The 18,291-nt window shown below is 46.5% G+C and overlaps 1 protein-coding gene across 1 annotated transcript; it reads right to left on the bottom strand.

The window, feature by feature from the left end:
* Window positions 1-123: 123 nt before the first annotated feature.
* Window positions 124-7,899, bottom strand: LRRC23 (leucine rich repeat containing 23). The gene is made up of 7 exons (XM_004692567.2): window positions 6,951-7,899; window positions 6,759-6,868; window positions 5,557-5,810; window positions 4,830-4,960; window positions 4,118-4,254; window positions 998-1,313; window positions 124-414 (listed from the first exon to the last, which is right to left on the bottom strand). Exons 1-6 carry the CDS (start codon window positions 7,074-7,076, stop codon window positions 1,022-1,024), a joined length of 1,050 nt encoding a protein of 349 aa, XP_004692624.1. The 5' UTR covers window positions 7,077-7,899; the 3' UTR covers window positions 124-414; window positions 998-1,021.
* Window positions 7,900-18,291: the final 10,392 nt, after the last annotated feature.

The raw sequence follows: 18,291 nt of genomic DNA, 5'->3' as shown, positions 1-18,291 counted from the left end.
CGATGGGGGGCGACTCAGGACCGCGCCCCCACGCTGGCATAGTAAACCCAGCAGCGCTTGCAGAAGCCCACCTCACTCAGTGCCTCTTAAATCCAGTCAGACACAGAGTATCAAAATGTCTCTTTATTGAATCACCCAGGAGTTCCCGACATCCCAGCCACCTCCACAGCTCCTCTCAGCCACCTCTGCCAGCCAGTCATCAGCCTGTCCCCGTTGGCTTTTTTCCAGGGGCCCCAAGAGGAGCTGGGGCCCACCTGCAGTGACTGCCTGGGTGGCCCTCACGGAGCATGGGCGCAACTTGTGAAGAATTCCCAGGTCTGGGGCGAGAGCAGGCATTCTCTGGGTGAGCAGTGTGTTAGAGGTGCCCCAGCACACGCTGCCATCCTCATTTTGGGGGCCAATATCTTGGACCTCCTGGAGGAAGAAGACAGAAGGGCCCTGCTGCTTCCCACTGTGCCCCAGCCCTGTCCCTCCTGCCAGGCTGCCCACTTCCCTGGGCCCTTCTCTCTTCTAGCTCACCCTGTATCTTCGTTTCCACATCCCAGCGTCCTATTATTTTTAGATTCTGATTTTTACTGCAGGTATCATTCCCCATCCTTTACTAGGCCCAGCTACATTCTTCACACACCACCACCCTGCACTCCACATATACAGACCCCCAGATGTGTCCTGTCCAACCAAGGTTCACTCATTGTCAGGTGTGGCTGCCCACCCCACCCCACCTACTCTGTCACCCCATCTCTTCCCTTTTCACTTACTCTTCTAGCCTCCTGCTAGAGAGTTATCTCCTTAGCATCTTCTAAGCTTTTTCACAGCTCCTCCCAAACCCTTCTGGTTCTTTCTCTGCATCCTGCAGTACCTTCTCACTCATTACTCTGGTCTTTCCAAGGGCTCTCCTTGTTTTAGCCCTTTCTCATCCACCCCCTACAGTGACTTCTCCTCCCCTAACTTCCAGGCAATTGGTCTCCTCTCCCTGCCATCCTGTGGGCTTCCTTACCATCTTTGGAGACAAGAACTGCTGCTAGATTTGTGGCTGGTCCGGTGGCTGTTCTGGTGGCTGTTCCGTTTCCAAGTCCTGGTAAGCCTCAGTCTCCAGCTCCTCCTTCATCCTGTGACGGATCTCCTCGGCCTCCGCACGATCCTCATCCTCATAGAACTCCTTGTCCAGACGTTCAAGGTGTGCTATCTGCACCAGGGCCTCCTGGCGGTAGTCATTTTCATCTGCACACGGGTTGTCCAGCAGCACCAAGGCTCGCAGCTTGGGCAGTTCCTGAAGCTTGGCCAGCTCTCCCAGGTCAGCCACCATATTGCTCCTGCCAGTGAGGTCAGGAGGGGTCATCAGGAAATACTGAGCTTTGGAAACCAGCTGGCAAGAATGGCGCCTTAGGGGAAAGTCCTCCTGGGCCCAGAGTTCCCTGGAATCACTGCCTGCGTTTGGCAGCGGATTGGCCTGCCACACATTGCCAGATGGGCTCCTGTGGTCCTGCCCCTGCCCCTCAACAAATCCCTAAGTCCCACAAGCTAGGCTGGAAGGTATGGCCTTTATCCTTCTGGAGAAGCAAAGCTACATCCCAACCCTGCTTTGCAGAGGGTGGAGGAGAGATCACCCTTGCAGGGAGCGACTGTGTGTCAACCACACTTCATCAGAAGTTAGAATTTAGGACTCAGGCCAGTGAGCAGGAACTGGGACCTAAGCTCTGGGAGGTGGGTGAGGGTGGGTGCTCCCCACTGGAGGAAACCAACAACTGGGGATGGCTTGGGCCTCTCCCTGGGGCCTCTCCCTGAAGAGAAAGCTTCGTTTCTTCATTTGCCTTATGGTACTATACTGTGTTTATTTTCATATTCTTGCCTCAACCCTTTATGAAGTCCAGTTTAAACATTTCAGACTTCTCTCAGTGGAGGTGCTGAACCACATATGGTGTTTCTCACCGGAAGCCACATGAACTTTATGCAGGGTGGGTGCTCCCCACTGGAGGAAACCAACAACTGGGGATGGCTTGGGCCTCTCCCTGGGGCCTCTCCCTGAAGAGAAAGCTTCGTTTCTTCATTTGCCTTATGGTACTATACTGTGTTTATTTTCATATTCTTGCCTCAACCCTTTATGAAGTCCAGTTTAAACATTTCAGACTTCTCTCAGTGGAGGTGCTGAACCACATATGGTGTTTCTCACTGGAAGCCACATGAACTTTATGCTGGACTGTCCTATGCACTGCCGATGTTGGCATCTGTGATCCCAGAGGCATCTCCCAACCACCATGACCCCTCCTCTTAATTAGTCACCTCCAGTTAAGGGCCACTGAGGAAGTAGCATTGTTTCCCTCTAGACGGTTATAGGAAAATAGTACTCCCTCTCTAGCAGACCAATTTGACAGAACTAGTTAGCAAAAGATTGCCTCAGGAGTCAGGGGCAGGAATTGAGAAGTCAAGGTGCAATTACCTGTTCCTACTTGGGGATTCTTTTCATTATTAGTCTTGAGGGTTTGGTCCTGGGGACTGGACTAAGAAGGCAGTTTCCTTACATCTTGGCTTATAGCAACACACATAAAACCTTCCATCAGATCAGAACTGCTAAAAGAAAATTCCACCCAGTACCTTGCCTCTAGAGGCTTTTCTTTCAAATATTCTTCTCTTTTGAAAATTGAACATCTTGCATAGTATGGGGGACACTCATATAGGTAGGGTTCAGAAGAGAAGCAGGAAATGGGGCCCAGGCCATGGAGAAGGGCATGAACTACACAGAATAGGGCCTACAAAAGTGTGCTGGACCCAGACAATGAGTCCCTTGGGCCACAGAGGCATTGCTGATTTAGTGGAGAGTGTAGGGGCCATCTTTGCTTCCTTTTGATATTTCCAAAACACAGCACAAGGCCTGGCACCTAGCACCTTCCTCATATAACAGTGGGGCAAGTGACTAAGGTTCAGGGGCTCATGACACAAGCTATGAAACCTCTTATCGACTGACATATTCCGGATGGAGACGGAAATGCTCTGAAAAATAAGACAGACTTTCCACGCTAACTTATGTTATGACCTCCCTTTTTTGTATAATCGTAATATCAAAATATTCTGAGCAACCTTCAGTTTACAACTGGATTGCCTCAGCCTCAGAAGGTGCTACCTGGCCCGGACAAGCAAGTACTACACCAGGGTGAGAAACTCCTCTTGAAGTCAAAAGTCATTAATAAAAACAAATGGCCGTTACTGCAAAGTCTCTCTCACTGTCAGACAGAGGAAAACCCAAATCTTATCACTCTATCTCACATAGCCTTCTATTCAGTTTCTAAATAACCACTCAAACTTCCTACTATCTAGTCTTTAGATATGGAAATTCACCCAAGTCGCCTATTCAGAGCTAATCAAGTTTTCTACCATCTAGACTTCAAGAAAACTCACTTAAACTTTCTAACAAGTTTTTCAAAGAACCTTACCTTAATTTGATTTACAAGAAATTTCCTCTTCCTGCCTTCACTTTACCCCCTAGGCTGTCTCTATGAGAATGAAAGCCATTAAGTAATAGATAATGTTTAAGGGACTTTATTTTAGTTAATCTTCACTGTGGTAAATATAGTAATATTAGTCTTAAACTTTGTAAATCTATGTACCTGTTTTAACCTTGATAGATTGATTTTAAAAATGTTATAATCTCAACTAAAGGTCAAAACGACCCCAGACTATTCTTAGCAAAAAGGTAAATGTGATCTCAGCCCATTTCATATGCTAATGTCATCCCTCTGCCTGCCTGAAGTGTATAAAATAAACCTCTGCTAAAGGCAGAGCAGGAAGACTTGCACCCAACTCCCATTGCCGTGTCTTCCTCACGCTCGCTCCCCTTTTTCCCCTTTTCCCCTTTTTCTAGGAATCTCCGCTCCCAATGCCGTTCCCACCCTGCCTGTTCTGCCCCCCAATAATCCGTGATCGAGGACGAAGAGTCTCCGACAGGCTCAGGTATAAAGGTGATGCTACAGTTAGGCCTAAGGGGCAGTCAAGAGTGGGAATTAGGAGGGAGGATGCGGTGAGAAGCCAGGGGTGGGCTAGGATTGGGAGACGGGCCAGAAGACAGGGTCAGAGCTGCTCCTGGTCAGGGTGGGGGCAAAATGGGGCTTCGAGGGGTGTGTACCTCAGGTTGAGGTACTGTAGTGATTTCATTTCCTTGGAGAAGCCACTCAGAGTTTCAATCTGGTTGTCTCGAAGATGCAGGGTTGTGAGATTGCTTAGGTTCTCCAAGCCTTCCACCTTCTTCAGCTGATTCTGGGCCTAAACCCCAGGGTAGAGTAGAGAGATAGGAAGATGACAGTGGGGAAAGGGAAAGAAGAAAAGTCAGAAAGAGGCAGCAAGAAAGGAAATCCCAGCGGTAGAAGGGGATGTAGCGGGCATCAAGGTGGATAGACAGATGTAGAGTAAGGAAGTCAGGGAAGCTGCCATCCCAGAGCAGGGGTCCCAGCGAGCCCACTAGGGCCCCAATTGAGGTGATGCTTCAACCCGGGCCCAGGAGCCCCCTCTGCTCCACTGAGGAGCACCACCCTGCAATGAAGACGCTCAAGCCTCTGAAGGCTAACCTTTCACGTGGCCTCCTCAGCCACCTGGCGCTCCACACTGCTCCCCATGGCAAAGCAGTCGCCTCTCACCCACACGTTAGGTCTTACCAGCCCTGCCAGGCTGTGAGTACCCTGCCTGTTTTAAGTTTGCCTCCCCGCAGTAGCTGGCACTGAGCAAGAGTTCAATAACTGACATCAATTATCATGATGATGATGAAGTTAGTTGCCAAGTCTATTAGAAGCCCCCCAGGGCTGTGCCCTCTTTCCTGCGCCACCTCTGACCCAGTGGGCTACCAAGAAGAGGCTCTTCAGCTTAGGTAGGTTGATTCCCAGGGTACTGCTCAGCTGATTCCCCCGAAGCTCCAGCGTGTGCAGGCTCCTCAGCTTTTGCGGATCCAAACCCGTCACTAGGTGGATTCGGTTTCCTGAGGAGCAGAAAGGTGTTGAGAGTGCAGAAGATCATTCTGGGTGTTCATCATTAGAGACTAAATGTTGGGAGTTTCTGCATCATCCTCTCCCTATAATGCCGGGTAGACCTGAGGGAGGACAGCACCAGACCTAAAACCCCCGAGCCAGAGAGCTTTCAGGCTGGTGTCCAAGAGCCTGGTGTCCGGCTAAGCCTTTGAGGACTTCAAGTCTTTGCTCAGCGATCAGCTTATCAGAACTTGTCCTCACCAACCTGTTTGAAATTACCACCTGTGCCCGCCTCATTCCCTTCACCCTGTCGCTTTTCCACTGTGTATCTCCTTATAACATACAACATACATTCATTTACTGTGTTCATTGTTAGCTATCTGTCTCCCTCACCTAGAACGGAAGCTCCACGAGAAAAGGGATTTTCTGTTTTGTTCTCTTTTGGTCACTGAGGTTTCTCCAGCACATAGAATTGTCATAAGGAGTCTAAACAAATGAATGACTACATGGGGATTGCTGTGTGGGACAGCCAAAGACCACACTGTCCACTTCTGTTAGCCCCAGGCTAACATGACAGAAGCTTGTATCGCTCCTCCGAAGGCCCCACCTTTGAGATCCAGGCTGCACAGACGAGGATGAGTGATGCCCTCAGTGTCAGTGATGTGGTTGAAGGCGAAGCTGGCGATCTGCAGGTAGGGCAGCTCGTTGAGCCGCGCGCTCCGGAGCTGGTTGCCATCAGCTTTGAGCCAGAGTAGGTGAGTGAGGTGATTGAGAGGGGACAAGTCTGTCAGGTGGTTCTCAGAAACGTCTACATAGCGCAGATGGATGTAGGTACATAGCAAGGAGATGTCCGTCAGGTCCCTAGGAGATGGCAGCAGCCAGGGTTCGAGTTAAAAACCCCAGCAAGGTGGGCCTCCCTGCTAGCTCAGGGTTTAAAATCTCAGAGTAATCGAGCTATTGGGCTATTGCTCAGCACTATCAAGCTGTCTGCCAGCCACTGCAGCTTGAGTGGCACCACAGCCTGACCCACCTGGCCCAGCAGACCTCTCCTGTTTGCCTGTTCTGCTCCTCACTCTGTCTCTGGTGAATCCTCTTACCCCCCCCCCCCCACCGTACCTTTAGCTGACACACCAGTTCTTGTCAGCAAAAATAAAAATAAATCTTTAAAAAAAAAAAACTCTGGCCGTCCCTGGTGGTGCAGTGGATTGAAGTGCAGCACTCTGAAGCTCTCTGAAGCCATTGTAACATGAGTTTGATTCCAACCAGGGAAGTGACACACATGGTGAGGCAGACCTCTCCTGACCCTCCCCCTGCCCCCCTCAGTAGTGTACTTTGTCAGTCTGCCTGTTCTGCTCCCCACAATGTCTCTGGTGAATCCTCTTAGCCCGTGCACCTCTGGCCTGTACCCTAGTTCGTGTATGCATAAATAAATCTTAAAAAAGAAAAAGCCAGACTCCACCAAGGGCTGGCAGAGGTACTCAATCACAGAGCCATGTGGGGGTGGCTTATAATGGGGAGAACAGTGGGTAACAGAAGGGAGAGGTGGAGAGGGGAAGAGAAGGCACTTAGGTTCAGAAAAGTGGGTAGGGACCTTGTGTCAATGTCAGTGAAGAGCTGGGCAACAACACTCTGAAAGAGGAGGGAGGGTTCTTGGCAGGAACCCCACTATTCACCCTCACAAAGCTCCTAAAAAGTGAGTTCTAACCTTCCTTGCCCTACTAATCCAGGATCAGAGCCCAGGAATGAGAGTAAGAAGGGTGACTGGACCCTACAATCTCACACTTCTCGTCTGGTTCCCCAGGAACGCACCTGTCTTTAACCTCCAGCTTGACAAAAGCATGAGCCAGTCCATTGCCTGTCTTACAGAGCAAAGAAAGTCCTTCCTTCATCATTTCTTCCCTGAGGGGGTTGGGCAGCCACTGCAGGAGGAAGTGGAGTCAGCACCGGTCTAGTTTAGCCCTTTCCCTTAGCCTTAACACCCCTCCCTTTCCAGGTGCTCACTTCCTCAGAGAGCTCTTCCCCGTCTTTCCTGAATTCCTCCCACTCCTCTGTATCCCTGTCATCTTCTTTTTCAAGATCATCCTCATCTGGCTCAAAGTCTTCTTCCAGATCCTCGTCATCTGACATCTTTCTTCTCTGCTGAAGACTCTGGAGTCGACACACTCAGTCCTTTTCCTGAGAAAGAAGGTCTCCTCATCATGGACCAGCTCTCAGCTCTGTCAGTTCCTGGTATCCCTCCCATCACACCATCGCCTTTGCCTTCTTCCCAACTACACACTTTTCTCACCCCTGTTAACAACTGTTTCATTGTGATTTCCAGCCTCCACTTTATACTTGCTGCCCAGGATCTGCCTCGCCCATCAAAGGAGCCCTGCATAGTGACCCCCCAGCTCTCCTCTAGCAGCTGGGTCTCCCTGCTTCCTGGGCTCCCTTCTCCCCAGTTCTTCCCATCTCCTCTTCCAATCTCCCCTCTTGATCCCTCAGCTCTCCTCCCTTGCTATCCTTAACTCCTCTTCCTCGCATGCCTTCTAACTCTTCCACCCCTCTGAGCCCCATTTCCCTGCCTCCTCTGGGACACCAGCCTGACGGGCGACGCAGCCTTCAGCCATCGCACCCAGTCTTTGGCAAAGGGGAGCAGACCCTTGTTCGGCTCAACCAGAAGCGCTTCTGAAGAGGGTCTTGGTCCTAAGAGGGAAGGACTGTTTTGAAAGAGGGGCAAGCGTTGTGTACTGCTGTTATGGCAACGTGGGTGGAGGTGGGGGAGCACCTGGCAGTCACAAATAAGTGGCCGTTGTTGAGAGACTTGCCACCCCAAACTCAACGGTAATCCACACCACGTTAGGTGGACCTGCAGTTGCTAGGTTACGAGGCCAATTTCCTAATCCCCGGAAGCCGGAGGAAGCGCGCTGATTGGCTGAGGGCAGAGCATAGTGGGCGGGATTTAGAATTTGAGAGGGGAGGGAGGGATCCTGGGGATAGCCATTACATCACCTGAGACCTTAAAGGGACCCGACAGCCTCAATGCAAAATTCCAAAGAAATATCCCCTGAAGCAAAAGGGGGAAGGTAGAGTAAGAATACCAAGTCAGTGGTTGATTACCTCTTTCCCCTCCCATTAGTTATTTCCAGGCTGTTTGTAGATACCCTGGGTTAGAGTCTTGACATATCTGCATTTTTCTAGGAATTTCCCAAAGACTCCATTTTCTCATCTGTAAAACAGGCTTAAATATACAACCGACAAAGATGTGGTTGTAATCTATGCTAAAGTGTCCTACAGATTGCTAACTCAGTTTGGGAGCACTTCACGCTTCATATCGTGCATTGTTTTACTTAAACCTTTTGGGAAATTGTATGGGGGAGGGTATCAATCACGTGCTCACTTAAAGTTCTTATCATCCAGGAGCCTCCATGGTGGCACAGCACTGCAAGCCAGCAGCAGCCACTTCAGTTCAGTTCTAACACATGGCCTGGCAGACCTTTCCTGCCTTAAGGAAGGCTGCTCCCCTCAGCAGTATACTTGGTAGATCTGCCTGTTCTGCTCCCAACTCTCTCTGGTGAGTCCTCTCACTGCCCCTGCCCCTCTGGCCTGTTCCCCACTTCTGTGTGCATAAATAAACACATCTTAAAAAAAAAAAATCTCAGCGCTATCAAGCCATCGTTATGCTAAGCCAGCCACTGCCTGAGCTCCAGCTAGAGGTCCTGCTGGCTGCTCCCCTCAGCAGTGTATTTCAGTCAGTCTGCCTCATCTTTCCCCACTCTGTCTCTAGTGAATCCTCTGGACCTCCCCCTCCCCTACCTCTGGCCTGTACCCCAGTTCTTGTGTACATAAGTAAATAAATCTTTTAAAAAAACAAACAGTAAGTAATAAAGCACTCCGGAAGGATTAGAAGTGCTGTACAAGTGAAAGGTATTGTTTTGTTACAATTGGGAGAGAGAAAGGAGGTGACTTTCCTTGATCTAAAAGAGAAAGGCTACATACATACATAAATAAATCTTTAAAAAAATAATAAAAGAGGAAGAAACTTCAAGCAAGAAGAAAAAACATGATATAAAAATTAGGGAGGTGTCATATAGCATTCTTTCATTAAACACTTGTTCTGTGCCATGCTGTATGCCCTGGGCACTCAAGGACAGTAAAGCACAATCCCTGTCCATGAAGAGACTTCCAGGCCAGTGACAGGGTTAGGTAAACAAGCAATTCGATATAAGAGATATTATAATGAGACAGATATTTTAATAACCTTACCCAACACTTACAAAGCTTCTATTAAGTGCCAGAGGATAATTTTATAATACGTGTATATACATAACACATAATGTGATATACTCGGCAGAGTTTCAGACAGAGGAAGCATCTGTGATGAAGCTTGGAGGAGAAAGCATTGAATGTCCCCACAGGAAAGCAGGTGGTTCTGCTGGCTGGAACAATAGGTACATTTGGGGGGTAAGAAGGGAGGGGGTAAAAAGGGAGCAGAAAGGAGAGCTGGATCACACTAAAGAATCTGGACTTTACCCTTAAAGCTGTGTGGAGCTGCTGGAAAATTTATCTTGTGTTTTCTTGACAAGGACTGACTCTGCACCATGTAATGAGAGCTAGATACTCATGTCCTCCTCAATAATGTCCCTCCCCACTGCAGCTGGTCTAGAGGGGCCTCTCCTATTATTAAAGTAATGTTATAGAATAACAAATAATGGGGCCCTCCCTGGTGGCGCAGCAGGTTAAAGCACAGCACTGAGAAGCTAAAGCCACTTCCGCATGAGTTTGATCCCTGCCTGCCCCAGAGGAGATCCACATGGCGTGGCAGACCTCTCCTGCCCGCTGCTCCCCTCAGCAGTGTACTTCGACAATCTGCCTGTTCTGCTCCCTACTCTGTCTCTGGTGAAGCCTCTCGCTGCCCCTGAGCCTCTGGCCTGTACCCCAGTTCTGTATGCACAAATAAATAAATCTTAAAAAAAAAAAAAAACAAATAATGGAAAGAAGTAGGTCTAGAAGAAAATAAAAGTCCATGATCTCCTGCAGCAGCATTGTTCTAGTTTATTAATAAAGATATGTATTTCAAAAAATTAAAACGTACTAATCATATACACAGGTTCATCAAGTGGATTTTCATATGGTAATATGGCTTTCATTTTACTCAGAAAGATCTCTCTTTTTGATATTGCCTATGCTCCATTATATGGATATGTGGTAATTTCTTAACTGTCTCCTACTGGTGAATATTAACTTGAAAATTTCTGAACACATAAACAATGCTGCAATTAAATACTCACAGGTAAGTCTTTTTTCTCTTCTGCGAGAGTACTCTGTAGCAGTACTGCCCAAATTTTACTATGCATAGAATTTGCATGAAGATCTCATTAAAATGTAGATTCTGATCCCTCAAGTGAGGCTGCAACTTTCCTCTGGTCCATGGACCATATCAGTAACTCACTGGGGCCCTCCCTGGTGGCACAAGGGGTTAAAGCGCAGCACTGCAAAGCTAGCTGCACCTGCTTCAGCACAGGTTCCATCCCTGGCCAGGGAGGTGACCCACATGGCACAGCAAACCTCCCCTGTCTCGCCACTGCTTCCCTCAGCAGTGTACTTTGTCGAGATCTGTTTGTTCTGCTCCCCACTCTCTCTCCTAAAGCCTCTCACTGCCTGTACCCTCGTTCTTATATGCATAAATCTTTAAAAAAGATTTATTTATGCATACAGAATTGGGGTGTAGGCCAGAGGTGTGGGGGGTGGTGGTGGTGAGAGGATTCACCAGAGACAGAGTGGGGAACAGAACAGGAGAGGTCTGCTGTGCCATGTGGGTTACCTCCATGGCCAGGGATCCAACTTATGCTGCAGTGGCTGGTGATCACTTCACAGCACTCAGGCTTTAACCAAGTCATTAGAATTTATTTCTTGTTTTATAGGAGCTCTTTATGGTTTATATATTACCTATGACAGAAACTGCCTATCGCCCCTCTAATTATGTATCTAATATTTTTCTTCCCTTCTTCTCCCCTCCCCATACCTTGCCTAAAACAGAATCAGCAATTGCATGGGACGATGAGATACCTCAAGAATCTAAGCCACATGCCAAGATGCCAGAACAAAAATAATGAAAATAATGACATAATAAAAGTGTCATAAAGCTGCTGTCCCAACCCTGTACCTATCTCCAGGCTTACTTTATAAGAGAGAAAAAATTGGTTAAGCTACTGAGTTTTGAGAATCTTTGTTGCAGCCAAACCAAATGCGATTCTTAACTGATCATAACAAATTATCTCAAAGCATAACTGAAAACAACAAACATATATTATCTCAGTTTCTGTGAGTCAGGAGTACCAGTGTGGCTTAGCTGGGTTGCAGTCAAAATGACAACTGGGCCGGAGGATTTGCCTCCAAGATGACTCACTGACATGGTTGTTGGCAAGACAGTTCCTGGCCATATGGGTTTCTCCATAGGCTGCCTGGGTATCCTCACAGTACGGCAGCTGACTTCCCCAGAGCAAGTGATCCAAGAGAGAAAGAGACCTAGCTGGAGGTGACTTAGTGTCCAGAGTGGTACACTCTCTCTTCCACTTTATTTTATTTTTTAGGAGCCAGTCATGAAGGCCAGACAAGATCAAACGGAGGGTAATTCAGTTCTACCTCTTGAAAGGAGGAGGATAATTTAAAACTGCAGATACATTCACTTTTTTTTTTTTAAAGATTTATTTATTTATGCATACAGAACTGGGGTACAGGCCAGAGATGCGGAGGGTGAGAGAGTTCACCAGAGACAGAGTGGGGAGCAGAACAGGCAGATCGACGAAGTACACTGCTGAGGGGAGCAGCAGGCGGGTCAGGAGAGGTCTGCCACACCATGTGGTCACCTCCGGGGCAGGCGGGAATCGAACTCATGTGGAAGCGGCTTTAGATTCTCAGTGCTGTGCTTTAACCCGCTGCGCCACCAGGGAGGGCCACATTCACTTTTTTTTTTTTTTTTAAGACTTATTTATGCCGGTCCTCCCTGATGGCACAAGTTATAGTGCAGCACTATTAAGCTATCTGCAGCCATTGGAGCATGAATTTGATCCCAGCCAGGGAACTGGCCCACATGGCACAGCAGGCCTCTACTGACCCACCCGCGGCTCCCCTCAGCTGTGTATTTCAGTCAATCTGTCTGTTCTGTTCCCCACTCTGCCTCTGGTGAATCCTCTCAGCCCCACACCTCTGACCTGTACCCCAGTTCTAGTATGCATAAAAAAAGAATTTACTTATGCATACAAAAAGTGGGGTATAGGCCAGGGTGGTGGCAGTGATGAGAGGATTCACTAGAGACAGAGTGAGGAGCAGAACAGGCAGACTGACTGAAAATACAATGCTGAAGGGAACAGTGGCCAACACAGGAGAGGTCTGCTGCCTTGTGGGTCAGCTCCCTGGCCAGGGATTGAACTTGAGCTTCAGTGGCTGACTATAGCTTGATAGTGCAGTCATCAATCCCTGTACCACCAGGGAGGCCCTACATTCACTTTTCTCTTCACCTTATTTATTGAGTGCCACCTTACATAAATTTGATATCTGTGTGTAATCCAAGTTGTCAGTCTATTCCAAAAAGCTTCTGAATTGTGTCAGCCTATGAAGGTTATGGAAACAGTCTCTTGCACATTTTTTTTTTCTTGTGCATTCTTAGGGTACTTAAATAGCTTTTTTTAGTCTTTAATTCACTTGGGAATTTTGTGTATAGTGTAAGATAGAGATTAACATTTAGCCACAAGGGAAGCTGATTATCTCAATATCATTTATTGTTTATTCATACTTCCATACTGATTTGAAAAGCCATCTTTAGCACTCACAGATATATAGAAACAAGTACACACACAAACATATATATATATATATATATATATAATTTCTGGATTATTATCTTCCATTGATCTATATTTCTGGTTATTTCTGTTCTAGTACCATACTTTCATAACTATTGGTATATATATATATATAAACACACACACACACACGCACCCAAACCACTGTTAATTATTAGAAATAATAAGGTATCTGCTGGATAGAGGAAGATGGAGAATTAATTAAGATTTATGATGCTATTTTAAGTTCCTAAAATATAAATTGCAAATTATATGGTACGTGATTCAAGGAAGGTAGCAGACTCAAAGCGGGATAAGGGACTGGAGTGAGAGGTAGGGAAGAACAAGAAAGTTCAACAGGGCTTGGGAACTGGATGGATATAGGGATGGGAAAGAGGACTATATCCAAGATTTGGCTGAATCTAGATTTCCTGGAAATAGTTTTGGCGCTGATAGGAACAAAGACATTTGAACTTAGAGCTGCAGAAGATAATCTAACTCTCTGACTCTCAATTAGCTTACACTCAGTGGTAGTAGAATATCCACGTGGAGATTTCATTAGATTGGTAAAGGGAAGGATGTCCTAAAGGAACTCTGCAGAGTCTTGTGGACCCCAGCCCCTTCTCCAGCTTCGAGTGGGTGAGGCCCCAAAGACAGTCGGCCCAGTCCACTCTGGGCTACCCTGTAACAAGATCACTGGAGACAGGGAGTTAGTGCTGAGCCTCAAGTCTGCCTAATTCTTTTGCTCCATCCACTGTCACGTACTGGCTGCAGGTAGCCAAGAGGGGCTTCCCTGAGTGTTCCTTCCTGCTGCTTTTTCATAACAGGAATGAATTTTCTTTTTCCTTTCCTAGCCTCCTCTTCCCCGGATATATTTTTGTGTGAAAATGCTGTTCTTGTGAAATATCCTTTAATGTCATCTGGTCCATTTCTGTGACACAATGGAAAGCATCTTGATACCCTTTTTGCAAATCCCTGACACTCAGGGATTTGACTTTGTATCTGTACCAGTCATCGTTGATAGCATTTTAGCAAGAGGTGTGTGAGTATATGTGTATTTGCCATTTTTCTTTCCCATTTTTCTCAATTCAAATACTCCAAAGATTAAATGATATATGTGGCTGTCACATGCTGATAAATGTTTAACAACAAATTCCTGGGAGGTTTCAGAACAGACTCGTTTTTAGCATTTGCTGATTTTTCTGGTATAAATATTCCCACTATGGATGATTGCATGATATAGTGTTTCCACCTTACAGATAACAATACAGGTAGATAGTTTCAAGAGTATAGATACTAGTAAAACTGTTGTGAGTTGACCTGTGGGTTCCTAAAACTCACATGTTGAAGCCCTAACCCCTAGTAACTCAGAATGTCAGATTTGGAAACAGCACTTTTAATGGGATTATCAAGTTAAAATGAGGCCATTAAGGCGGTCCCAAATCCAGTCTGAGCTGGGGAGGGTAAGGATGCTTCAGTACTTCTATGCAGGAGGAAATTTGGACACAAGGGTGTCCATGTACATAGAAAAAGACCATGTGCAGATACAAGAAGAAGACAGCCATCTTCAAACTGAGGACCGAGGCCTCAGAAGAAACCAAACCTTGGCCAGCTTTCCTCTAGAGTAATTGAATTTCTTATCTTTCCCTTTCTTTGAGAAACTAAATTTGTGTTGTTTCAACTACACAAAGTGTCGCCATGGTGGTACAAGGGGTTTAGTCTCCGCACTATAAAACTCTCCACAGCTACTGTAGCACAAGTTTGCTCCCCAGTGACGGATCAATCCATTAGCCCATGCGGCTCAGCAGCAGACCTCTCCTGTCTCCCTTCAGCAGTGTATTTCAATCTGCCTGTGGTTTCCCACTGTCTCTGGTAAATCTTCTTACCCCCTGCACCTCTGGCCTGTACCAGTATTTTATACACAAATAAATCTTTTTTTTTAAATAAATAAAAATAAATAAAGTATTTCATTATGACAATCCCAGCAAACTAATACAAAAATGTAGTCAGTAAAACAATTAGAAAGTGATGAGTTTGGGGGTACATTTTAGCCTTTGTTTTTAATATGATTTAAATTATGTTTATACAAATGTGTCTTTATTAATGGCTCTGTTTAACAACCAGCTTACAGAATTAATGAAAAATTAACAGTCAGCTCTTACAAGCCTGTACAAGCCCACTCTAGTATATCATTGTGTATTCCAGTGAGTTCCGAATGTCTATTTCCAACTAAGAACTGTTTTCTCAGCCCCAGGCCTATACAGGTAATCTCCTGCTTCTCCATTTATATGACTCACAGACCTCTCAAACTGAACATGTCCAAAACAAATTCTGTACTTTTCCCCTAACACTGTTTTTCTTTAGTGCTCCCCATACTACTATTCAGACAGACATACAATCCAGAAGCCCAGAGTCATTATTGTCTTTGACACCTTTCCCCAATGGACCTACCACCAAGTGTCATAAGTTTTAATATTTGTTGTATTTATTTATGCGTATAAGAGCTGGAATGTAGGCAAGAGGTTGGGGGTGGGGGAAGATGGATGTCACCAGAATGGGGAGCAGAAGAGGTGGACTGACTGAAACACACTGCTGAGAGGAGTAGCCCTGGAGATAGAGAGGTCTTCAGTTCCATGTGGGACAGCTCCCTGGCTGGTGAGTGAACTCTTGGCACAGTGACTGGTGACAGCTTGATAGGGCTGAGACTTTAACCCCTTTAGCACCAGGGACCTCCTTTTCCCTCAACTTCTGAGAATCACAGATAAGGACAGAACAAAGGCCCTGCCTGAGGACTCACTAGAAGGAAGTAAAGGCCTTAAAGGTGGAAGTTGTCAGTATTTTCCAATATTTTGATATTTCAAAATCAAGTTCTGAAAGCAAAAACCTAGTCCCAAAATGGAGACACTTGGGCTAAGCTTGCAAAAGCTTAACACTTAACCTAACCTGTCACAAACCTTGCATCCATTCCCCACAGGTAAGTTGCCCAAGCCTGAAATAATTCCTCCTTAAACTTGCTCTCTTTCTGCCCATAAAATCCTTCCTTTTGTTCCTACTTGCTAAATGGGATGCTGTCTGATTCATGAATTGCTTAATACAGCCAATTAGAGTCTTTAAATTAACTCGCTGGGATTTTTATTTAACACAAGAACTAACAAAAGGGTATTAGCTTTGGCAAGTAAGACTTCTGATGACTGACTGACTGACTAATGTAGGTGCGGTTGGCAGAATTTAAGAGGGAGTGGTGCTTGTAATAGGTGTGCTCCTTTATCCTGCAGTTTCTAACATGGGTCTCTCCTCCTGGCCTTCCTCCTAAACAAAATGATCCTCTCCTGTGGAAGGTCCCTGGACATACAGCCCTAATACTGAGTGGGACGAGAGAGAGCACAAGGAACATTTGTTAATAATATAATAGTTTATTTTGACATCATTTTGTGCCTTTTTCCATCTCAGTTGTAATCCCCGTGGGCTTCTCATCACCAAATTACCTGTGTGCCATCACTTTAGTCCTCTTCACACCCATTTTTTTGGACTTTTTTTTAAAATTATTATAAAAGTTTATTTTTACATCATTTTGCACATTTTTTTTTTTCATCTCGATTGTACATACCCATTTTTGATCCCATTTCCCACTCCACCCCCATCAAATGTCTCTGGTATATAGCTGTTGTATTATTATTATTTTATTTATTTATCTATTTATTTTCTCCCCAGGTTGCAAGCAACATTTTTTGAGGGATATCTTCACTAAGGGGAGTAAAAAGCCTCGGGGTGTCAACTTCGACTGGGACTTTGCCTAGTCGGCCCTCTAGCATGGACCGTCAGCTGCTGGCCCTCGTTTCGCCCTCCACCCATTGTTTCTCCGCAGACCATCCCAGACGCAAACACTAGAGCCAGAAAGGATTGGGGAAGCGGGAGCTACTGCCAACCGAAGGGCGCTAGCTTGAAGGCTCCTTCCTTGGGAGGCCAGGAGTGGGGAGCAGGCTGGGAGGGGCCCTGAGCAGAGAGGGCCGCCGCTGGGGGGCGCGCGTTGCACTAGCGAGTCCGTCGGCCCCGCTGCGTGCGCCCGTTTACGTGACGGCCCACGTGACCGACTGCCCGCCGCGAGTCAGCGTGCCCGCCCGCCGCGGTTAGCGTGGTTACGTAATCTGCGGGGACCGGGACGGGCGCGCTGCTCAGACGCGATTCTCAGCGTCGCCATTTCGCCGCCGCGCTCGCAGGCTGGCTTTTGGTGACATCAGTCCTGGTTTTGAGTTCTGGACTGCCCTTGACCCCTGCAGAGTCTTGGATGAGTCGTCTAACTGTTCGCACCTCATTTTACGAACCTCTAAAAATGAGGGCGTTTTTGTTGCGAGGATTAAATGAAATAGAGTGGGGTTCCATCTTGGCCACAATTAACCTGAATCTCCTTTTCAGGTTAAATGGGGCAGAAAGTCGCCGACAACTATTCCACGGGAGTGCTGGCCTCTCAGTGTGTGCTTTGTGATGCCAGCTGCCTGAACCTTACTCTGAGAGTGCTGTCTTAAGATACCCCTTTTTCTTAACATGTGACCCACGGAGGCAGTTTAACCCTTTCGTTTGCACCCCAACTAGAGGAATAACAACCCCTTTCCACGACAGAAGAAAAATTAGAATACTCGCTCTGGTACGGTTTGTCTCTCTAGCGCGACATGGAAGTAGGACCTCAAGAAATTCACTTGTGCAATCAGGATTCCATAATTTTGGTCATTAGTGAGTTCTCAATCTGTTAGGATGTCAACCAAGTACATATCTTTAATGAAGACTGAAAAGCACTACTCCACTTATGCCTGGGAGAAATGAACCAAAAATATGCCTACAGTGGCAAAATCTGACAGAAGGGAAAAAAAGAAGAGCTCTTGATCTCAAAACACCCCCTCTCCAAGAAAAAACAGCATTCAAATAGAAGGATTTCAGGCCCAGGCTAGAATGACTTAAGTTTTAGAAACCACTTCAACCTCAAAAATATGTGGGAAAACAGGCAACCAAACCCACCCAGAGGAACTAAAAAGAATTATTGGCCAAAAGGGCTAGCTTGCAGAATACAATAAGGCTGGGGTCTTCTCAGGGGAAGAGAGGCCCAGTTGCTTTTATATTTTCAAACCAGAAGTGCAAGGCTCTAGCTCTAAAGCAACAAATGACCCATAATCACCTCTGCTTGTGGTGGCAGCATGACTGAATTAACTTTGTGTTTAATAAAGGGAGGCATGTTCTTCAAGGATATAGATTCCACTTTGCTAAAAGAAAAAGACCTCAATGTCACTGATCACAGAGAACAGTACCACTCTGAGGTCCCACATACTTCATGGGCTGCTCAGCAAGACACCTCTGACACCACCCCTACTCCTTTGTCTCCTGATCTAAGCATGACTTGCTATTTCAAAACCACATACATGAAGCTGAAATTCCTCCTTGACTCCTAGATCCATGGATGTGACCCCATTCTGAATGTGGCAATGAGTTGGAGTGCTTTAGTATACTGCCAGTTGCCTCATTTGTACTGA

Source organism: Condylura cristata, unplaced genomic scaffold (assembly GCF_000260355.1).
Source record: "Condylura cristata isolate star-nosed mole 26May11 unplaced genomic scaffold, ConCri1.0 scaffold00034, whole genome shotgun sequence".
In the NCBI taxonomy this organism is placed as follows: domain Eukaryota; kingdom Metazoa; phylum Chordata; class Mammalia; order Eulipotyphla; family Talpidae; genus Condylura; species Condylura cristata.
Note: the sequence above shows the minus strand (reverse complement) of the source record. Positions and strands in the feature narration are given on the sequence as shown.